General features: G+C 54.2%; 2 protein-coding genes across 2 annotated transcripts; one reads left to right on the top strand and one right to left on the bottom strand.

Annotated features, from left to right (window-relative positions):
* The first annotated feature begins 9,017 nt into the window (after positions 1–9,017).
* On the top strand, positions 9,018–9,680 carry TMEM125 (transmembrane protein 125). The gene has a single exon (XM_009982182.2). The coding sequence runs from the start codon at positions 9,018–9,020 to the stop codon at positions 9,678–9,680; it is 663 nt and encodes a 220-aa protein (XP_009980484.2).
* A 5,133-nt stretch (positions 9,681–14,813) lies between these two features.
* C10H1orf210 (chromosome 10 C1orf210 homolog) lies at positions 14,814–18,985 on the bottom strand. The gene is made up of 4 exons (XM_086617806.1): positions 18,899–18,985; positions 16,364–16,871; positions 15,551–15,697; positions 14,814–15,178 (listed from the first exon to the last, which is right to left on the bottom strand). The coding sequence occupies exons 1-4, from the start codon at positions 18,983–18,985 to the stop codon at positions 14,814–14,816; spliced, it is 1,107 nt and encodes a 368-aa protein (XP_086473932.1).
* Positions 18,986–22,016: the final 3,031 nt, after the last annotated feature.

Raw genomic sequence — 22,016 nt, forward strand, 5'->3', positions numbered from 1 at the left:
CCTGGTTCAAGGATGCCTTACATTATTATATTCTGCCGGCAAGATCAGAATACAACAGCATAAATTAGACTTCCATGATCCTTTACTCTTTCACTAAAAGCGTTTGTGCAGCACTCACTACTCTGAACAAAGGGCAGCAACCTTCACTCCCTTCTACTTTCCTGTAGTCTGCCCTTTCCATGAGGCTTATGAGCCAAGAGAAAAAAAATAAATTTGTATTAGTGCAAGACTGATCTTTGTGCCTTCATGCTAGGGCAGGTACACACCTTTCTTTTGAAAAATAATGTGTCCTAGTTCAGAAAAGCTGATCAAACTCTGTAAACCTTTTCTACTGGAATTCTCATTTGATGTCGTTGTGCTGCAGAAATCAACATCAGCTTTTTATCTTCCGGTATTGAATTGCCTCTGTCCATACAAGGGACTGCCTGTGCTCAAGACACATGTCAGTGTTATTCCAAGCAGGTATCCAGTCACAGACTAAAAATCAATTACCTTTTGAGGGCAACCTTTGGCTAGTGGTCAAGCACACCCGAGCTAGAGCCCTTGCTTAATCTTCTACCTCCTGTCTAGAGAGATGCATCATCTTGTCTGTTACAATCATCTCAGCAGGACAAAAAGGCAGCCCAATTTCAGTCTCTGAAATCTGGAATAAAGTCCAAACCTTATGTCATAACTCTGCTATAACTTCAGTAAATTAATCTTTGCTTGTCTTTTTTCCAATATCTGCAATCCCTTTAGTTCAGTTTTTCAGTGAAATTCTCCTAAAAAGTCACTCTGCAAAGTACTCATGTATAGAAAAAGGCAGGGAATGATTTCTTTAATAATGGAGGAGGGAAGAAAATTTTTCATTCTTTGTTGTCAGTGCATGACACACTGCCTCACTGAGAAATACTTCACATACATCAGAAGTTTAAGCTACTGATTGAGCATGGAACTATATGGTATTCTAACAACCAGTACGTCGCTGTTTCCATTTCCTATCCTGAATTGTAGAGAAGCAGTAAGTGCTTTCTACATACTAATAGTAATATTAAACAGAAGATGGTGGTGCTAAGGCTGGATAACATATAAGCTATATTACCATTAGGGATACTAAACTCATTTCCAGGCTAACACCTCGGCAAAACAGATGGTTCCATGAGCTCTTGTGACCTGGGAGAATTCAGTTGAGTGCTTTATCCATGAATGTGAAATTAATTTTCTTTAGTCTTACTTTTTTCATTTTGCAGCTTTAACTTGTATGAAGCGTAGGTTTCACAGGAACAAAAGAAGTTACGATGGAACTGGTCTGTTCCTGTGCTAGCTTAACACCCTTTCTTCCTCCCCCCCTCCCCATATAATCATCTTGATACTTCCTGTACAGAAAGAGGATGTAATTAATGTAATTAGCAATATTTAGAAACTAGTTCCCTCTTAAATTTTCAGAACACACCCATTTTAATTTGCTAGACTCCCATGTGGTATAATTTTCCCCTCATTCTGTCAGAATAAATTGAGTGGTAGAAACTACTGCTTTAATGGATGTAGTTTAGAGAAATGGAATCAATCTCTGAAAAAGACCTTGTCTTAATAAGAGGAAGAAGCATACACGGGTGAAGAATGATTTCTAAGGGATGATTAATATGCTTAAAAGTATGCCCGTGTGTCACCCTCATTAGAAAGATTTTAAAGGCAACCCAAGGCCTGTCAGATGAAGCCTAGGTATCTAGGCAAACTGGGTTCAAGAGGATTTTGAACTCGATCTTAGAGGCTAAGAGGCAGCTAAAACATTGTTTGTAAGGGAGAACATTCGAAGTCAGGCACAGCAGAGTGTTAGAAATGGGGTTTATCAGAGACCTGCTGGAAGCAAAATAGATGTTACAAGCCCCTTCTATACTGGGAAAACTAGGCCAAGGTCAATCTCCCACACAGGTGCTGTAGAAATATTTACAGAATTAAGTTGTAACTGGATTATAGTTTTGTATGCTAATGGTCTTCGGAATTCTCTCAGGGTGCAAGGACACTTTCTGCTTTCATCGTCTCTTGGTCTGCATTGTCTGTTTCTCCTCTTGGTACCTCTCTAAAGGAGCTGGTAAGCATCTCATGCTCTTAAAAAGTTACAGCCCACTTTAAAAAGTGAATATATAGCTATCTTTAAAGCTGAGTAAGGTTTCCCTTTGGATGACGTGTTTGTTAACTGGCCCAACTAAAGGACAGGTTTTTCTGGGTAGGGGCAAGCTCAGTGTTCAAGGGTGTTTGTATAGGGAAATCTACCACATCCCGTTTGTTGTTTTAGGTTTAGGACAACAACCACTGGACAGATGATATTTCACAAGTTTCAAAAGATCTGTCGGATTTTACTCAGACAAATTCCTGAAGCTGTCACACTAACTGGTATCTATTGTATTAGTGCATCCTAAGCTTCCCTTCTCATAGCCTGCTAAAAAAACAGCATGCGACTTAATAACAGCATGCGACTTAGTAGTGGCCTCTCTTGCCACTACTCAGGCAAAGGCTGTTGTTCAGCCCCGTTCTCTTCTTCCTACATCTCCCAGGAGATTTTCCACCTGCTCAGAGTCACAGTAGCGATCCCTCTGTAGCCTTCTGCTGTCATGAAGCCCAGCCACAGAGGAGGGGGCATGCACTCAGTTTGGGAGTCCCATTCACCTGCTGGCTTCAACATTCCTGCTACTCCATTTTTTAATCATCCTCTCTCAAATGAGTCCTCTTCTGTTTCCCTAATTCCTCTCAAAATGGTCACCCTTTTCTTTCCGCTAGCTTACCAGGAAGCTGGCTCTTCTGCAGCGCAGTGGGCTCCGCTGATGCCCCACTCTCCTGAGCAGGGGGAGTGCTGCGGCTGCCTGGTGACATGGAGATAGCACTGCAGTTTGAAAAAAGCACCACGGCATCTTGCCTGACTTAAGTGCCTGCCTGGACTAATGACATACAAAGATCCAGTCCTGATGCGACCTGACAGCCGTAGCCTATATGGTAGAGCAGGAGCTATTTTATTTAATACCACGTAATACCAAACACTCGCTGACTGTGTCGAATCTTCCCTAGTGCTGCCAGCCTGGCAGCCAGGGAGCTGCTCCCCAGCTCTGGCACCCCTTCACCTCCAGCTGGGAGGAAATGAGCCACCTTCCAGGATGGTGCGCAGCGAGGTCCTGCCCGGAGAGGGAGGGAGCAAGGGAGGGAGGGGTAGTGCCTACACACCGGCGCGGCTCTGGAGCCTCTCCAAGGCCAGCAGCAGGTTTGCTGAGACGCCACCCTGCTGGGGAATGCACCTGCCCGGGCGAGAGGCAAGGGCTCACAGCCGATCGTCAGTGCTGGCTGCGCCGCACTGGGAAGGGGAGCCGACAGGAGCACCTGCTTCTTGGCAGGCGATTGCCAGAGGAAGAGAAGAGATTTTCCCTGTGAGCTCTGTCGGTAGCTTGATCCAGTGGAAGGAAAGCCCAGAAAAACCATTGCTGTCAGCCAGGAGCAGGGAGCGGTGCTGGGCTGTGATGCTGGGCAGCCTTCGCTGCAGGTGGGTGACCTGCTCCCTGGGAGCCCGGTGTGTGTGGGAAGGGCCATGCAGCATCAGGAGCTGCTGCCAGGTTTGGGGGCTGCTTCAGACATCGTGCTTGAGAGATCCTGCCTCTTGCCGCCACATCTCCTCTTCCTTGCACCATCACGTTTCCTCTCGGCACATAAGGCTCGGGAGTTTCTCATTCCTTCGGGACTCCCAGGCCCCCTTCAGCAGAGGTGTCTCCGGACAGACTCTGTGGGGTCAGGACGCTGGATGCCTGTTACGCATACAGAGAGGAAGGGGAACATGAAGCTTTATGAAGGAGCGAGCCAAAGCTATCTAGATTTCTGTAAAAAGCAGCTGCATGCTCACCTTGTGGCAACAATCCCTCCACCACCCTTACCCCCAGAGCCCCTGCACTTGGTGAAAGGAAGGGACAGTCTGCCACCACCCAGGGCTTCCCCAAGGCTTCCTGAATGATGTCTGGTGGCAGGAGTGCTGGTGGGAGGGATGCTGGCTTCTGGGAAAGCATTATAACTCTGGCAGGGTAGAGAGGGTAGGCTTTCTCCAGACTGAGATTAGACAGCATGGGTTTGCCTGGTTTTTGAGCAGTCCCAGAAAGGAGGAGCATTGGGAACTGATGGTTGAGATAGCAGCCAAAAGAGTGTGGATCGCTTGCCAGGATTTTGGATGAGACAGACAGATGCCACATAAAAGCTGCATTACTTCCATTCCCTGCAGGTTTCTCTTTCCCAACTTCTGAGTTCTCAGGAGAAGAGAGGGGACCTTCCCACAAGTCCCAGGGCAGCAGCATCTCTGCTCCCAGGGGCACAGACAGGCCTCAAGCACTATGACATTCAGAAATTCTGCTTTGTGCATTGGCAGTAATTCAGGCACAAACCAAAATGTATGAGCTTCCTTCTCTTTCAGCCTACTAAGAATGTTGGAAAAATTGCATGCAAGGATGGGAAAATATTTATTCCTATTCTGGGCTAGAGGTTTCTGTGGGGCTGGATAAGGGGTAACGCAAAGCACAGAGTGGTGGCAAGTCAATCCCAAACAGGCTATGGCCAAACCTGGCCAAGAAGCAAGTAAGCTGTGATAGACTGGAAAAGCAGGGGTAGGAGATGGCTTATATCTGTTTGAGATTGTGAGGCTCTGTTGGCTTTCATCTAGATTGCTCATGCAAATCGTTTTATGTATTGTTGTTTATTTTACAGCAAATCTTGCCAGACTTCCCTGGCTTCCACGATGCTCACATAGCCCACGTAGCTGCATAAAACCCTTCTGAAGGCTGGAAGCACTGCAGGAGCCTGTCCCACCCCCAGGCTTCCCCTCCCGATCGCTGTGGGTAAGCAACGTCTCGTGGTGTACCCTGGGTTGGGAGAGAGGAGGGAAGTGGGGAATATTTCAAGAGCTGAGCTGTATGTGGCTCTGAAATGAAAGTGTTAATTAACATAAAGTCTATGACCCATCTGTCAGATATCAGACAGTCAGTCCTAAAAAGTGTATAAGTAAATAAATACATACATACACGGTTCCCAGGCGGCCGGCAGGCGTGCATCTCTCACACCTGCAGCCAGGATGACCCTCGATGCTCAGCTAAATGTTGTCAGAATAGAGAAAAACCAGAAAAGGAAGACACTAACACTTCTGTTTTCCTGCATTCCCAGTGCTTTCCTGTTCTTCCTCCCCAGCTGCCAGCCAGCAGCGGGGTAGGACAGCATGTCAATTTTTTCCTGAGATGTGGCCTTCCGTCAGAAAGCATTGTGTGGCTGAGCTGGTCTTCGCCTCCTTGTTTTTCTCACACGCAAAGAGGGGAGCGCTGAGGGTACTGGGTTCAGTATAAAGGGAATGGTAGAGATTAATGACTTGGGATAATATTATCAAACTGGATGGGCTAACTGGCTTAAGCTCCCTAAAGGGTCTGTGTTATGGTGTCTCCCAGACCAGAGAGACCAGGTAGCCCAAAGAAGAGCTGTGGAAGGGGCAACTGCTGTGGCAAGGTTGTCCTCCTCCCTCATGGCAGAGCAAGGATCCACATCCCTTTCTTTCTCTCCATCTGATCTGGGCAAACTGGTGTGCTGCATAATGCTAAGAAACCAGATGAGCAAAGCTGCTATGAGATCTTGTTTCATCCCTTCTGTGGTGAATAGTACAGAATTTTTGAGTGGTGGGTGACAAGTTTGAAATATAAAGACAGATTTTTCTCTAGAGGTACGCAAAGGAAGGACAGGAGGCAATGCACCCATGCTGAAGAATCTGAAACTGTGGTTAGATTTAATGAAAAATGTGTTCATGGTGAGGATGGTTAAACAATGGAATGATCCCAGAGGGGCTGTGGATCCTCCATCCTTGGCAGTATCCAGCATCCGAATGGATGAGGCCCTGAGCTATTCAGTCTGGCTTTGAGGTTAACTCTGCTTTAAGCAGGTGGTTGGACCACGTGATTCTGCAAGGTCCTATCCCACCTGAATTATTCTGTGATTCTAAAAATAAAAGTACTGTCACTAGTGACACAAACCCTCACAGTCTAGCAAAGCCCAAGCAAGTGTGGATACTTATAGAGCAAAAGATGATATTCCCAGAACATTTTCAGACAGACACAAGAAATCATGGAGGCACATTTCGGTGGAAGTCTTTGCCTCTCCAAATAGTCTGTTTAATAGATGTTAATGTAACACTAGGAAAAACGTGCCCGTAGAGGTCACACCTTATTTTTTTCTGCAGGCACATATTTTATCTTGCTTCCTGACCTTCTTCTGAGCAAAAAAAAAGATTAAAATGGTTAAATTTTAAAAAGTAACATGAGAATGCAGTGCAGTAGCTTGATTTTTTGGTCGTGTTTTCCCTCATTGTGGTTTGTGCTGTTGTGTTTTTTTCACTCAGTTTGACTCACAACTTGTGTGCGCAACTTCGGTCATGCAGCAGAAGGCCGCAGACTTTGCACTTCTTCAAGCTTTGTGTTTTCTTAGTCCAAAATCTTGATCTAATCTACAAACCTGCTATCTACTAGACTCACCCGTTCACTGGTAAGGAGATAAGGCACCTCTGTGCTTGAAGAAGGAAAGGCAGAAGGAAGTAGTGCTTAACACTGAACTGGTTTGCATGGGCTGGGTAAATGTCTCCAGGCTCAATGTCTTCTCACCCTCTACTTCGAAAGTGCCCTGTGACATCCTGACCTTCTCAGGGACCTGTGTCCTCGGCACATGCACACAGTGGAAGGTATCTGCTGTCTCCTGCAAAGTCAAAGAGGGTCTCAGCAGGCACAAATCAGCATGCTCAACCACTGCTTTTTTTTTCTCTGCAATTGATGCTTTCTGATCACTCTGGCTCTCGCCAGGAGTTGCAGATCTCCCATGGGCCTCTAGGCGAGGGTATCCTCTGGAGTGTGGATTTCCGTGTCCCAGCCCACTCCCTGCTCAGGCAATTGGAGCACCAGCAGCCATGCAGGGGAATAGCACAGGGCACCGCTCGCACGGCGCGATGGGTCCCAGCCTGCGAACCCATGGTGGTTAAAGACTTCCTGGCCACGTGCTGCCAGCTGGCAGTGTGCCCTGAGCCACGTCCAAAGTGACCTCATGCTCCATCACAGCCGGGGAGTGACTCAGGAGGAGCCTGGCCTGACACTGTCAGGCGGTGTCTGGTTCAGGCACCCCCATGCTATTGTCCTCCCTCTTCCCCCCCCCCGCGTTGGCCCATCCCTGGTGGAGGGGGACTTTGAGCTATTTGTGGGTAGCAAAGGCAGTGCCATAAGGGTATGCGGTCTGTGGAGACTGGCTGAGGACAGGGAGAACTGTGGGAGGAAAGATCTCTGGGTTGTGCAGAGCTGCCATGCGTGGAGGTCACAAATTGTTCCCACCCGTCCATAACGAGCCCGGAGACCCAACACTGAGCAGAGCGGGGCACGAAGACAAATAGAGTGTGTTTGTTGTGGGCTGATGGGCTCCTGGAGAGCCGTTTCTAGCAGGCAGGGTGCTGTGGGGCTGTTCCTCCACCCAGGAGAAGTGACACAGATCTGACACAGGGCATCTGCATCAGTTCCTGTCCCTGTCACGAGCTCCTGTGGGACTCCGAGTAGTTTGTGTGCGTGTGCCTGTGATGGCCGTGGGTGCATCATCCTGTGTGGGAGGTGACTGGGAAGGCAGCTCAGGGGTCTATAGGGTCTGTCCCATCTCTCAAGGGCTCAGCCATACCTGAGATGCTCCCAGCCATCGTCCCCAGCACCTCTCCTTGCTTTGAGTACCAGCTATGCTGGAGAGTCTCTCTGGTGCTGTGGGTTCAGCCGAAGTCCTCACATGCTGGGACAGGACATTGTGTGAGAGAAATGCAAGTGGTTTCCATTCTTGGTGTAAAACCATACCCAGAGAAGTGTTAAGAGGGGCCAGGACACTGGAGAGGTGATGAGCCCTGGAAGCCGAGCTGCAGGTTGAGACAAGGTGCTGTGTCGAGGGGAGCCCAGCTGAGCCCAGCACTGCAGAGCTGCCTCCACCCTGCAGCCCCCGGTGCCCTTCCCCGGCTCCCCTCCACTGTTGCAGTGCTTCAGGGACCAGGAGGAGGAGAGAGGAAAGCAAAATTACGGGGCACAAGGTCCCTGCTCTTTGGAGGGCTCTTTCCAGGGAAGTGCTGAGACCACCGGAGATGTAACCATCACATTTCTGTAGGGAACTTGGGAGGGGGACTGCTGATGGTGCAGGAGCAGGGACAGGGCTGAGGACATGCAGCAAGTGCAGCTCTCACTCTTCCAGCAACTGGAGTGGAAGGGTTAAGCCCCGGCCCGGACCCCAACCTCCCCCTGTCCTTCTGGGCAGCAGAGCCAGTTGGTGACAAGAGGCTGATGCTGATGAGGCAGCATGTGAAGCTGGAGCTGTGAATGGGGCTTTATCCCTGGAGGGACCTGCCCCTGCTCAGTCCCTGCCCTGCTGCCAGCACCAGCTGCAGGCAGAGTCCTGTGCGCAGCGACGTGCCAGTAGCCTCTGAGCAAGCACACGGGGCTGGGGAGGCAGGAGGCTGAGGTCCCTCCCACAGAGCGTGGAGGTATCCCGGGAAGACGTGGCTGATCTGTGCTCCGGTGCATGGGGCTTTTGTGAGGGATACAGGGGAAGGTCTGCAGGCCAGCCTGGAGCAACCAAGGCCCAAGGTTTGGCAGGGGGTTGTTTGGTACAGGGGAGCAGGGTCTCTGTCTAATGGTGTCTTCTCTTCTTGCCTCTTTCAGATGAAAGACACAGGAAAGGAAGGACGCAGCCCTGGTTGTTCCCTTATGGTGCTGCTCTGGGGATGCTCTACCATGTTCTGCAGCCCTGCCTGGCAGGTGAGCTCGGCCCTAGCACATGGACCATAGCTCTCCAGGTGGCACTGCTGCAGAAGGGAGCTCCACCAGGCTCCAAAGAATGAGACAGAGGCATCCCCGCTTGAGAAATGCAGCTGTCTTCGCAACCACTGCTGCCTTGACCCTCCACTTCCTTGTAAGGGTGTAGATCCATCTGTGCAACCACCCCACTGTGCCCTCACCACCCAGCCACCCACCATGCCAGAGCTGGCAGAGCTGAGCAGCCCTCGCACCCCTGCGGACGCGGACCACATCCAGAGGAACATCTTGGAAGAGCACGTGGAGCTCTGGTGGTTCCAGGACCCTAAGAAGTCCATCCTGTGCTACGGAATGGCTGTGGTGCTGATCCTGGCCTGCGGGATCGGGGGCATCATCCTGCTGTATAGCACAAGTAGCCGATCTGGGGAGTGGCGGCTGGCCGTGGGCACCACGCTCTGCCTCCTGGCCCTGCTCGTGCTGCTGAAGCAGCTGCTGAGCTCTGCAATCCAGGACATGAACTGCATCCGCAGCCGGGATCAGATTGAGCTCCTGAAGAGTGGGGGCTTCTCGGACTGCCTGGTGCTGCTGCTCAGCGCCCTGGTGCTGGTGATCTGCGGGGTGGTGCTCACCATCCTCTCCACCACGACTATGCAGCTCAGCCCTGCCCGGCCGCTGGCCAGCATGTTCACCAGCGGGGTGGTCCTCCTGACTGCTGGAAGTGCCATCCTCCTCTGCCTGCTGCTCTACCTGCTCTGCACCTCCTGTCGCCAGGCTGCTCCTCGGAGCCTGGAGACTGGCGAGATCCGCATCTTCACCATCTCTGGCCGCCTCGCTGCAAACAGGCGGCTTCCTCCCACCTCCAGCATGGCCAACCTCATCTGACCCAGGACATCCCTGCATGAGCCTCACCGGACACAACCGTCAGCAGGACTCATGCTGGCCTTTCCTCAAGGAAGGGTGAGTGTTGCGGTGTGCCTCATGCTCCTTTCGGAGATGACTGGCGCTTGCTTCACCCCAGGCCAACAGCATGGCAGAGACTTGGGATGCCTGGATGGGCACTGCGACCGGGCGCATCAGGAGTGTAGCACTGGCCCAGTTGGAGTTTGACGTCCGCAAAGCCTCCTGCGACAGCTGCTGCCTGCCCGGCTGTGTGCGCTGTCACAGTGTTAAGGTGAGCCTGTCCTGGACCTCTGGGGACCCCGGTACTTGCTTGGTTCCCGCAGCTCCCAGGGCTGTTGTGCACTCTTCTGGCAGGAGCGGCTGCAGAGCCACCAGCTCAGACCCGTGTCTCAGCTGGGATGGACGCTTCAGGCCCCTGAGCCTGGGAAGGTGGGCACACGCTGAGCATGCTGTGATGCCCTGTGCCCTGCGTCCCCTCCCTCCCTCCCTCCCTCCCTCCCTCCCTCCCCAGCTGCAGGACCCCTGAGCAAAACAGAGCCTCTAGCAGCTGATGAACAGCAGGAAATATTCCTGAGGGGAACGCAGGGGGAGGTACGGCTGCAAGGGCTGCTCCCGAGAAAGCACCTATGTGTCTGTGAGAGGGAGCATGGGGTTTGCGTGGGATTCCGTGTGCCAGAGCCCCTGGTGTGGCTGGACCTCATGTGAAATGCCGGTTGTATTAGCAATGCCAGGATCTGTTCCAATATTACCCTTCTGCAGCCCACTGTCTGCTGTGGTTTATCAAAGGGCTGATCAAAGGGTGATGGATAACCCTGACAGGTTATCGGTGCTGGACTGTGTTGGGGCTCTCTTATCCCAGCAGGGAGTTCCAGCCAATACAGCCACAAACAGCAGGCCGGATGGTGATGGGGTGCCCAAATTGCAGGGCTGCGGCTGCTGCCCTGCACGGGGCTGTGAGGAGGGAGCAGTGTCACCCCCTGACAGCGGTGTCCCAAGCTGAGCAGCCCTGCAGCCTGGGAGCGCTGCGGCTCATCCCAGTCCCAGCTGAGATCCTGCCCAGCACAACTGCTTTCCCATGCTCTTTCTGTCTCCCCAAGTGCTGCAGCTGCTGCGGGGCAGAAAAGTTCTTCTGCCGCCACTAGGGCCTTACCTGGAGCTTTTTTGGTGTTTTATCTCTACAAGGTGTCTATCACCGAGGTGCCTTTCCCAGAGGCAGACTAACAACTCCCTCCCAGGAGCTTTTCCTGTGACTTTAGGATAATTTACCTGTCAAAATTCTCATTTCCTCCATAGACCCATGAACCATTTCCCTGACCTTTCCACAGACACAGATCCTAACCTCCTAGTGAAGCAGATCCTGCACAACCTTCTCTTCTTCTTTATCGTCCTACCTGCTCCCATCTCCCCCTCCCCTGAGCTGCTCTGCCCCAGCTGTTATTTTTGCTCATTATTTGCTGAGTTCCCTCTGTAATGGAACAAAGCTGAGCTATTATTCTTTGGTGCCTGGTAGCAAATTTATTTGGAAGAGGACAATAGCTCATTCCCTCAGTAACAGCACGACTCACTGTCCGTGTCACACCTTGATGCACTGTCAGAGTTCAGCACCAGTGAACCCCACAAGGTATATGCTGGACAATGAGGAATTCATCCCTTTGCAGCTCCAGACCACATTGCCCCAATGCACCCAGATGGCACAAGGGTATTCATCCATTCTTGCCCTGCTCCTGCTGCCTTTCCTTCCCCTGAAGCCTTGGATTATTTTCCCAAAGTACAGGAACATCATTTTGGCTTTTCTTTCCTGGATTTCTGTTATTTCTACACTTTCCTCTGCCACTTTCACATCATCTGTACATTTCATTAAACTGCTGTTTCTTCCTCTCTCTGCATCGTTTCCCTTAATCTGCCCAAGAGTTCAGAGGGTGATACTAAGCTCAGGTCCTTTTGTGCTAAATCCTCTGCAAAGCAAAGAGCCGTCCTTCCCCTCCGGGCTGTTTGACCCCAGGTCCAGCAGAGACCCCTGTGCACACACAGGGAGGGACAGGCCAGAGCTGGACAGTTTTGCACCATCACCACTGCTGCTGCTGCTGCTGTGCAAGTCTGTGTCCATGCATGAGCAGCGATGCCGAAGTGCACCTCCTCTGCCTGCTGAGGTTATTCCCAGCTTCCCCGATCTGCACATGTGGACAGGCCGCAGCTGGCTGGACACCAGCTGTTTTGCACATCTGGGCATTTCTGTGAAGACGCATGACTGTGCCCAGCTCGCAGCTCCGCACTGCCAGCGTAGCAATGTGAAACCTCCACTCCGTAGCCCCTTCAAACTGTGCCCCACGTGCCTGTGAATTGTGCCAGAAAAGGATGCTCAGGGGTCATGTCAGCAACCTGAGGAAAAAACAGCTGCGAACAGGCTGTCCCCAAGGATGGCGGCACTGCCCCGTCACTGACTCCCCTCTGCAGCAGCGGTGCTGGTTTCTTCCTTTCTCGGTTCCTGTGTTGTGTGTGGAAATACATAATAAAGTGTTGCAGAAGTCAACCGTGTTGAAGGCTGATGCTCGAGGCCTCTCTGCAGAGCAGGAGGTGGCAGGGCTGGGCAGAGCTGGGCTCTGCTTGGGCTCAGCTCAGGGCAGAAACGACGGCATTCCAGGGTCCCTCCTGCAGCCATGGTTTCGGCTCATCAGCTAGCATGGTGACACCACCATGGCCCCCCAAATGCATGTACTTATTTCTGATACACGACTCCCACCTCCAGATGCGCCTGCACCTCCCTCTGCTTTAGGACCTAGACATAACTGGTCCCCCTTACCTTACCGCCCTGTGAACCCTGACGTGCCCCTGAGCAGAGCTTCACATGCGAAACCTCCTGAATACATCGGTGCCAGCTGGTTTGTTTACAGAGAAGCTGTTTCACCCTGTGGTAGGGCCAAGCCTCGCGGCGGCAGTTACTGCCTCCAGTGAGCCTGGAACCAGTCTGCCTGCATACCTGCTACTGCTCCGTCCGCCAGCCTCCACCAGGCTCCTTCCGCAGCTTCCTGGGGGATCCACCTTCAGAAGGCTCCTCCTTTTCTGCTCTGATCCCCCTGTATTCCCAGCTCTGCATGCCGGATGCATTTCTCCCCATGTGAGCTGCCTGGAGAGGGGGCAGAGGGGCTGCCACGGGACAGGGGCCCCTGTACACCCAAAAACCAGCCACCTCTGCTCCATTAAAGAATAAATGGGTGGGCATCCCAGCAAGGTCAAAGTAGACAAGCAACCCACCACTAGGTACTGAGGGATGAGACTGAGAAAGATCCTGGATAAATAAGCCCGGGAAGCAGTTTTTCAAGACATCACTGAGACCTAAAATAAGACACTGTGTCTAGCATGAGTTCACGTGGTAAAAAGCTTATCAACAAATAACCCCCAACAGATAACTGAAATGTATCTTCTCAATCCTCAGATTTAAGTCTCCTATCTTACCTGAAAGACGTTAGAAATTTAAAAAAATTAACAGTATATATTGTATTTTATTTTCACAGGTAGTAAAGGGCTGTTTAAGGCGAGCCCGTAAGGAGAGGCAGTGACTGCAAAACTAAAGCCAGGACAAGCTCAGTTTAGAAATACCGCATTTAGCAGAGAAAACTGACTGACTGCTGAAACTAACCAGCAAGTTTTCCTCCTCCTCCTCCTCCTCCTCCTCCTGGTTTCAAACAGCACATTCCCTCTCTGGAAAGTGCTTCAAGTCACTGGCCTGTATCACCCATCCACTGCCTGAGCCAGTTGTCCCCTTCGGTTTACATTCTCTGGTGTGTATTATTTACTTTTGTATACACCGTGCTCTAGAAATATCTTAACGAGTAGAGAAATAGCAAGGCGGTTTACAGTGAGATGGAGGCTTGAAGGAGATGGGGGAATTAGCCATGAGGCAGGGCTGCAAGAAACGTCATCCCTGTGACAGCACTTCATGCTCCAGAGCATGATGGAGAGATTTCCAGGCTATCAGGGACAGTAACAACTGAGCTGTGCCCTCGGAAATCTTCCCAACCAGATGGTACAAGCCTTGTGAATCACTTACTAAAGGTGAATGCCGCTGCTGCTCCCTGCCTTTAACTCCAGCATGACCCACACGGGCACAACCTGCTACAGCAGAAACAACTTGCAGTGACCTGTGTCTCATGTGCTGTTTATCATACCACAAAGATGACAGGAATGCAAAAATTATCGTGTTGGTACAACTGCACGGTTAGATACAGACGTGACTCTGTAATGGGTGCCGGGGGACAGGGCTGTCTCACTCCGGTGCACGTGCCTGCCTGATGCCACAACCGGTGCCACCCACAAGTTTGCTCGGCTCTGCAGAGCTGACATGGGCAAGGTAAGTAAGTGCCTTTCCAGCGGGTCTTGCTGGAGAGGGAAGAGAGAAAAGAGAGAAGGGATGTGGCGGGAAGCAATGCTGGAGAGACCTGCGCAGAAACCCTGGACAACACACCAGGGCTGCCAGCGCCAGATCAGGTAACAGGTTTGTTTGCACAAGGGCACTCGTTGTGCCACAGACCTCTTCTCTGCCCCCGACAGTTAATGAGGAACGCATTGATGGTCCTCGAAAGCGCCTGCAAAACAAGCCACACCCCAGCTGGGGGTCTCCTGCCAGCACGACTGCTGCAAGAGCGCCAACAAACCACGGCAGGCAGAGGCAGGGTTAAATCACGCTTTAATCACACCCTGGAGTGACAACGCATTGCAGGACAAGCAGGGCTGTGTCCGTCACCGTAGGGCAGTGGGGCTGGTGCCCAAGACTGGGCCAGGGCAGGCTCCTCTTTCCACCTCATCAGGTTGCCCAGATGTGATCAGCGCCATTTCCTTCACCCTCAGCATCCAAGCAGGGCCAGGAGAGCAGCAGCAGGTCTGGTGTCCTCGTGCCGGTGCAGCCCCGCTGGCATCACGCTGGGGCACAGTGGGACCGGCTGCCTTCAGCCTCCCTCCCAGTTTCCAGCCCACCCCTTCTCCACCTCCTCTCCACTCCTTTCCTCCTGCCCCCAGCCACGTGGTGCCAAAAGCCAAGGGCAGGTGGGATGAGGCAAGAAGGGGATGGAGGTGGGGGAGACGGCGAGGAGCCACAGCAGTGGTAGCTGGGCTGCAGGCTCAGATGGAGAGGTGTGACTCCTGCTCCTCTTCCTCTGGCAGCTGCTCGCTTGGCTGGATGTAGTTGTCCTCAATGAAGCCGTCGTCATCCTCAGCTTGCAGGTCAGCGGCACCGGGCACAGGGTGCCTCTCGCTGGCCCCCCAGTCTGAGGAGCCCCTGTCCCAGCCGGTGCCGTCCTCCATGGGGCCGCCTCCAATGGAGCTGGTTTCAGGCAGTGGCCGGTGGCGGTAGCTGGCAAGGTTCTTGCGGAAGAGCTTGCACTTGGCAGCCAGTGTGATCAGGATGGAGATGCCAATTGCTGCCACCAGGAAGCCCACCAGGTACGGCCAGCTCCTTCCCCCCTTCCTGGCGGGCAGTGTGGTGGCTGCGGCACAGGAAAGGCACGTCAGGGCATGGCAGGTCAGTCTGTGGCATACCCGGTGCTCCTCAGCAGCCAGCCCCGTGAATGCCTGCGGTGTGCAGCCAGCACTGGATGGCTTATGTTAGGAGCAATAGAAATGCTCTTCACCAAGGGCTAGCTACCGAGGGTGCACGAACACTGCGAGGAAAACTGCTGAATGGCTGTCTGATATTGGTGCCCACTACCATGTGGTCTGCGCTGCATGTGGCCCTGTGGCATCTGCTAACTTTTCTGTTGCAAAGCCAGCAAACACCTCCAGGTGGTGGCCACCCTCCCCACCAAGCCACCGCTGGAGGCCACCTTCCTTAGGGACACCTCCATAGCTGCACGACTTACCATTGCTGTGGGTCACTGTGATCTGCTGGGCCGTGCTGAGTCCTCGAGGAAACCGCTGCTTCATCCGGCAGCCCAGGTCCTGGGAATCCAGAGCTGCGACCTCCCGGCCCTGCAGCCCCGGGGGCGTCGCACAGGTCACCTGCAGAGCTGGGAGACACACGGGCTAAGGTGGGACAGGGGGTCTTCACCCATCCTCTCCCCAGTTTCGAGAAGACAATCTCCTCTTGCTCTCGGCTTGATGGGATGCATCTCAAGAGGCTCCTGGCTCTGTCCTCCAGCCTCACAGCAGGTTGTAAGGGACAACCAAAGACAAAAATTCCCTGACCAAGGAACTGTGCAAGTATGTGACCGTGATTAGCGGGCTCCTTTTAACCAGATAATACCAAATTCATGGATAGTGATAGAAACTCCACCATCGCAGGGCTGCTCTTACCTGGGAGCCGAGCTCAGAGAATTGGAGCCTGATCTGGCTCCACAGGAGGAGCTGCCAAGTGCTCAGCAGCTCTTGAAAATGTGGTCACCCCATGTAGATACACGAAGGTAGATTTAAGCGATGAACTGTACGTGCAGCCTCTTTCCCAGCAAAGTGGCTAAATTATCCTGTCTTATTCCTAGGAATCTTTGGCGTTGTGTGTAACTGCAAGCAAAGAACTGACACGTTTCAGTTCTGTGCCCCTCAACAGGGTGGGAGAGGTCCCTGGAGAGCCACCTCAGAGACTGTCCAGGGGCTAAAGCAAAAGGATCGAGTGGGACCCCTGCACGCAGGGTTCCTCCTGTCCAACACCTCTTCCGCCACTCGCCCCATCCGCTCACCTTGCCGGCGCTGTAGCCACTGCTGCAGAGGGTGCGCAGTGCAGTCACAGACCCAAGGGTTCCCTTCCAGCCGGACCTGCGGGACTGCCTCCATCAGCTGCAGGCTCAAAGCGTCAACAGAGACCAGCGCATTATGCTGCAGGTCCAGGTGGAAAAGAGCCTTCAGCGGCAGGAAGAAAGGGACCTCAAGCTCTTGCAGGCTGTTGTTTCTCAGCAGCAGCGTGTGCAAGTTTCCCAAGCCCTTGAAAGCGTCCGTGTGGAGGAAGGCGATGCTGCAGCTGCTCAGGTCCAGCAGGTGCAGTGCCCCGAGGTTAGAGAAGATGGCTGGGCTCAGTGTCAGCAGGGCATTGCTAGAGAGGTTGAGGGAGCGCAGGGAGGGGAAACGCATCAAGAGAGTCCCATGACTGGGCATGACCAAGGAGTTGAAGGAGAGGTCCAAACCAGTGATGTTGCTTGGAAGGGAACTTGGAGCATGCAGGAGACTCTTCCCGTTGCAGTCGGCCCATCCCTGGGAAGAGAGTTGCTGTCTGAGATGGGCTCTCTGTGCTGGGGAGGAACTCTACACTGAGACTCCCCAGAAGTTCAAATGTCTTAATTAATTACCCTTGCAGAGTTTAAAAAAAGCAAAAACACAAACAGGTGTAAAAAACACATGAGCTGTCAGTTTGGTGTGGGCCCGGATGAAAGGGGAAAGAGGAGCAGGACAGCCAGGACTGAGAGCAGCCGTCTGAAGAAGTAAAGGAGGAGCACGGAGAGCTGGGGGGAAACTCAAACAGACAGGGTGGGTGCAAAGGGAGCAGGTTGTCACCTTCCTGTCCTCCCTTATAGGGCAGTTGTCATACAGGGTCAGCTTGCAGAGGGCCTTCCTCTTCCTCTCCCAGATCCCCACCTCCAGCCCCCCGGGAGCTCTTGCGTGACACAGGGCATCCTCCCAGCTGGGGCAGGGAAGTGGGTGAGACCCCTGCCTGCTGCGAGGGCAGGCAGGCAGCGGCAGCCAGCCCAGCTGCAGGGTGGTGGGCACCTGCACCAGGCACCCGCATCAAGAGCTGCTCCTCGGGGTCTATGCAGGATGTTGCACCCATGCCTCCAGCCCTCCTGTGTTTCTGAGGATACACTGCGAGTGGCAGTGGCTTCGTGCAGGCTGGCTGTGGCCACACCAGTAACCGACATGGACCAGGGAGCATTCGCTGTTCCAGAAGGACAGCAGTGCAGGCTGGGCAGATCGATCAAGCCACAGGAATTTTTTCCCATGGAAAACGGAGTGGCCAATTCAAGCTGGTTTTGGGGAGCAGTCCCCAGCATGTGTTACTCCTGCCTGGGCTTTATGTCGGAGAAGGCCACCTGCCCAAACTGAAGCTGCCAGAGAGCAGGTCAGTAACTCAAGTTTGGTGGGACAGGCACGAGCTCCTGCTCGATGCCGTGTCTGGGCCCCACAGGCAGAGATGCTCTGCCAGAAGTTTGCTGTGGTCCATAGTCCTGGCCTTCTAGGTCTGGCTGCTTTCCAGCTAGCTGGCCTTTCTGTTTCTTTGCCTCTCACGTGATCACCTCTTCATCTAAAATCCTTCACCTAAAATCTTCACTTTCATCCTCCTCTTCACCTAAATCTCCTATCAGGCCCCGCTGTCCCTGCTCGCTAGAGGAACAGATGTGCACTCACAAACCTGGGCTGCTGAGGTCTGGGTTATAACAGGGCTGAGCCACGGGGGCACCGCACAGGTCCTGTCTCAAGCTCAAACAGGGCTGGGCTCAGGGAGGCTGGCAAAAACAGTGCAAACCTTTTGAGGGACTATCTGAGAGCTCAGTGGGCAGCGCTGCCCTGTGCCATCCACCTGCAACAGCCACTTTTCCTGCCTCCTCCCAGCTCCCGACTGGTGCAGCTGAGCTGCTGGCTGCAGCGCTTGTCCTGGCAGGACGGGTTAGTTAGTTACATTTCCTGCTCCTTGCCAGGTGCTCAGGGACCCTGACCCCATGGTTGCCTTGATCCTGGCTTCGCTCGCTGCACCACCGTGGACTGGAAAAGGGAATGAGGGGCTGGGAGTCTCTCGGGAATTTGCCTTGTTGCTGCTCGCCACACACCCCTTATGGGCAGCTGTATTATGGCAGCAGCCAAGAGATCCCCGAGTGAGAAATGCCACCACTCAGAGACGCCTTTGCCAGCCCTGCCATGCTACAGTGATCAGGCTGGACAACATGACACGTTCAGCGCAAGGCTGGGAGCAGGGGTGCTGCGGAGCTGGGAGCAGGGGTGCTGCAGGGATGGGAGCAGGGGTGCTGCGGGAATGGGAGCAGGACAGCCAGGCTCCAGGTGTGGGTGAACCACCCCTGTGGCTGGTGGCCACTGGCACAGCTCATCTCCCTGTTACCTCCACTTGCTCCCGTAGGTTTTCATTGCTCCTCGTGTGCCAAGCCATGCGGAGTGGGAGCTGCTTGCCAGGGCCTGCCACCACCCCAGCCGCGCTGGCAGGACCAGCAGTGGGTTGCCCCTGCCCGCCACCCCAGCTGCTGCCCACACCAGAGCCCCCTCAGCCTCCCTACCTGGTGGTCGAGGCTGCACGGCTGTCCTGTCACCACTCCCCAGGTGCAGAGGAGGCTGCAGACCCCGAGCAGGCGGGCAGGAGCCATTTAGCTCCAGGAAGCTGCCGGGCAGGAAAGCCAGGCTCAGAGAAAGCTGGGAAGCCGGTGGAGCCGGCTGTGCCGGCTGAGGTGTGGCCACGGCTGCACGGCCAGGGGCCTCTGCTGAGCCCCCGCGCCCCGGCGCCCAGCCCCACAGACCCCGGCACCCACCCAGGAGCCGCCTGGCTGCCGCAGCTGCCCCGCGCCCTCCTTGCGGCTGTGGGCAGGTGAAAGGTGGCGGCGCCGGTTACACATTAACAGCCGCGCCCCGCCACCTCCCACCTGCTGCCTCCTGTGACGGGTGGCCGTGGCGCCCCCAGCATCTGCCCGGTGGACCATGGAGTACCTTGGGGGCTGCCTCAGTGGGAGTGGAGCAGCGGAAGGTGCTGGGGGCTGTGCTGGAGGAGGGCAGCCGAAGGCCAGCCCCGGTGCGGTGCCCCGGCTCCGCGCACCCAAGGTGGGGGCACGCAGCAGGCTTCGGCTGAAGAAGCTGGGGCTGAGGCAGCAGGGAAATTTCCTACAGGAAAATGAAAGTCTCTTTGGGATTCAATGGGGAAAGTGTTTAAAATGTGTAGCCAACAGACAGGTCCCTGTGCCCGGCAGTGGCCCAGCAGCGTTGGCTTTCCAGTGTTGGGGAGTGGCTAATAATGTGATTTCCCTGAGCAGCACCCAAGGTCTCCGGTGAAGGTGCCAGAGGACAGGAGTGCCACACCGCCTCTGGCACCCGCCGCGCAGATCCATTGCTCATCCACAGTGCTCCCTGCCAACTCTGCTGTGGAGTCACGGGAAATCTGGAAAATATGTAAAAGCAGCATGTTGTGGGTGTTTGCTGGCACAATGTGGGTGGGACGGGCTCCCATGTCCAGGGGTGCTGGGGCGGACGAGTGGGTCTGCCAGCCCGGGCAGAGGAGGTGCTGGCAGCACCCGTGCCCAGCTTTGCCTCTGCATCAGGAGAGAGCCCCCAGTTCTCTTCCTTGCTCCCTGCTCCCCACTCCCCGTTCCATGTTCCCACTCCTGCTCAGCAGCAGGAAGCTGCCTGCCAACAAGAGCACCGTGGTTCTACAGTTTCCACGCCGGGGACGTCTGGGACAGGGCGGTCCCGCTTCCCCTGGCTGCCAAGGGGCTCCTCCACGGCTGCACGTCCCACCCTTTCCTTGGGGAAAGGGTTTCCCAGCAGCGCATCCTTGATCCTGTGAGTGTGCGGCAAGCACACGCGCAGCCCAGCAGCCGCCTGCTGCCCGTGCGGCCGGGAAGGCTGGGGGTGCTTGGCCACCCCGCTCCCGGGCCGCTCTTGCATCTCACGGCAGCAGTCCTTAACCCAGCCTGGCAGGGCCTCCCCTGGACGCGCCATGCACGTAAAACAAAACAAACAGCCAGAAAAGCAGGACTAGAAATTGTCGCTGAGGTGGCCCAGCCCGTCGAGGGACTCGCAGGGCGTTTGCGCTTCCTATCAGGAAGCGTATCGGTGTGTTATGGTTTCTGGCATGCAGTGCCGTGCATTAGAATGTGCAAAAGATAACAAAAAGGGGTATTTTTGTCACTCTTTTTTTTTTAGTCTGTCGTGATTCAGCAAAAAAGTTGAGGTCTGTGGATTCAGCAAAAATTCAGGTGCTTTTAGCGGGCTGTGGGTTGGGCAGCTGGGGCTTTCCGTGTTACAGGAGAGCAAGTGTGGTGAGCTGCTTTGGCTGGGCTCAGCTGCACCCAGATCCCTGGTTCCTCCTCTGAGGCTACAGAGGGTTAAACTGGAATTGTAGGGTCCTGGTTGGGTCTCCCCACCAAACCTCCCAGGAGAGGTTTCCTACCCTACCTCCCAACCAAGGGATCTGCACAGATAGACAACTCGTATCTAGATGTTCCTAGAAAAAATGCAAGTGGACAAATCAGCTTGGATCAGATCCCTTGATGGATCTCTGAGATCTTCTGAGCATCACCGGGTGTGGAGAGCTGACCCCAGATGGCTCCCATTCCCCAAAAAAGCAAAACAATGTGCTGGTTCCCCTCAGGCTGGAAGACGAGCCATGCTGTGCTCCCTGGAGGAGCACACTGCAGGGCCCGCGGTTGCAAAGCTTTCCCAGAAAGCGTGTTTGGTCTGCGTAAATAACGCTGTCCTCAAAGTGATTCCTCGTGTCAGAGGACATTTCACAGAGCGCACCAGAACTCCTAGGTGTGCACATGCTGCCGGGGGAGCGCAGCATGTGTGTGCTCTCTTGTTGCTGCTGCAGGTGCAGCACGTGTAATTGCACGATGGCGATTATGGTTCTGGGAAAGACTGACCTCTACAGCCAGCGACTGAGGGGAAGAAGCCATTTATTTATCTGTTCATGTACCTGCTTCCCTTCCTGCAGCTGTACCGAGTGCGCAGATGAGTCCCCGACCCAACACTCTTCCAAATGAGCTTGAGGTTGGCCAGGAAAATGGGGACATAGGAGACCCTGGGAGGTCACCGATGGCAGGAGGGACCAGCCCCAGCTGCCCAGCCCCTACATGTCCCACTGCGAGATGGCCACACACTCAGCGTTTACATTATGGTTGTGCCTCAAGCGCCCTGGGGGTCTCACAAAACCAGAGCCCCTTGCCTATGCACAGACCATGGCAAAACACCGGGCTTAGTTTTCCAGGCAAATGTGGACAGCTGCATCCAGTGTCCCATCTTTTCCAGATCTTCTCCATCGCTCCTGTCGTGAGGTGGCCAGGTGGCTGCACTAGGGGAGCCCCTGCCCACTGCCATTCCTCCCTCGGCACGCCGCAGGCACCGCGCAGCCCCAGAGCACTCTGTAAATAGTCGGAAGTGATGAATGAATTTCCCCTTCCTCTCCATGTGTGCTTTAGATTTTTGACCGGATACAGCATGGGCTCGGGACACACCAAAACATGAGGCTCGTGCCCCGGCAGCCCCAGCTTTCACGTGGGAACAGCTCGGTTTGTGAAGCAGTGCAAGGTCTGGTGGGTGAAGCTGACAGTGATTTCCTGGGGACTGCCTTTTGTTTGCCAGGCAAAGTGCCCAGAGCCCACCAGAAGCCAGGGCAGCCTCACGGGAGGG

This window comes from Tauraco erythrolophus, chromosome 10 (assembly GCF_009769465.1).
Source record: "Tauraco erythrolophus isolate bTauEry1 chromosome 10, bTauEry1.pri, whole genome shotgun sequence".
Lineage (NCBI taxonomy): Eukaryota > Metazoa > Chordata > Aves > Musophagiformes > Musophagidae > Tauraco > Tauraco erythrolophus.

Bases quoted from the DNA above. Each gene is read 5' to 3' on its own strand.
- C10H1orf210 (XM_086617806.1), bottom strand. From the start codon at position 18,985: ATGGCTCCTGCCCGCCTGCTCGGGGTCTGCAGCCTCCTCTGCACCTGG. The intron at 16,872-18,898 runs GTAGGGAGGCTG...CTCTCTTCCCAG, and splicing joins CGTGCAGCCTCGACCACCAG to GGATGGGCCGACTGCAACGG. The intron at 15,179-15,550 runs GTAAGTCGTGCA...CCTGTGCCGCAG, and splicing joins CACAGTGACCCACAGCAATG to CCACCACACTGCCCGCCAGG.
- TMEM125 (XM_009982182.2), top strand. From the start codon at position 9,018: ATGCCAGAGCTGGCAGAGCTGAGCAGCCCTCGCACCCCTGCGGACGCG.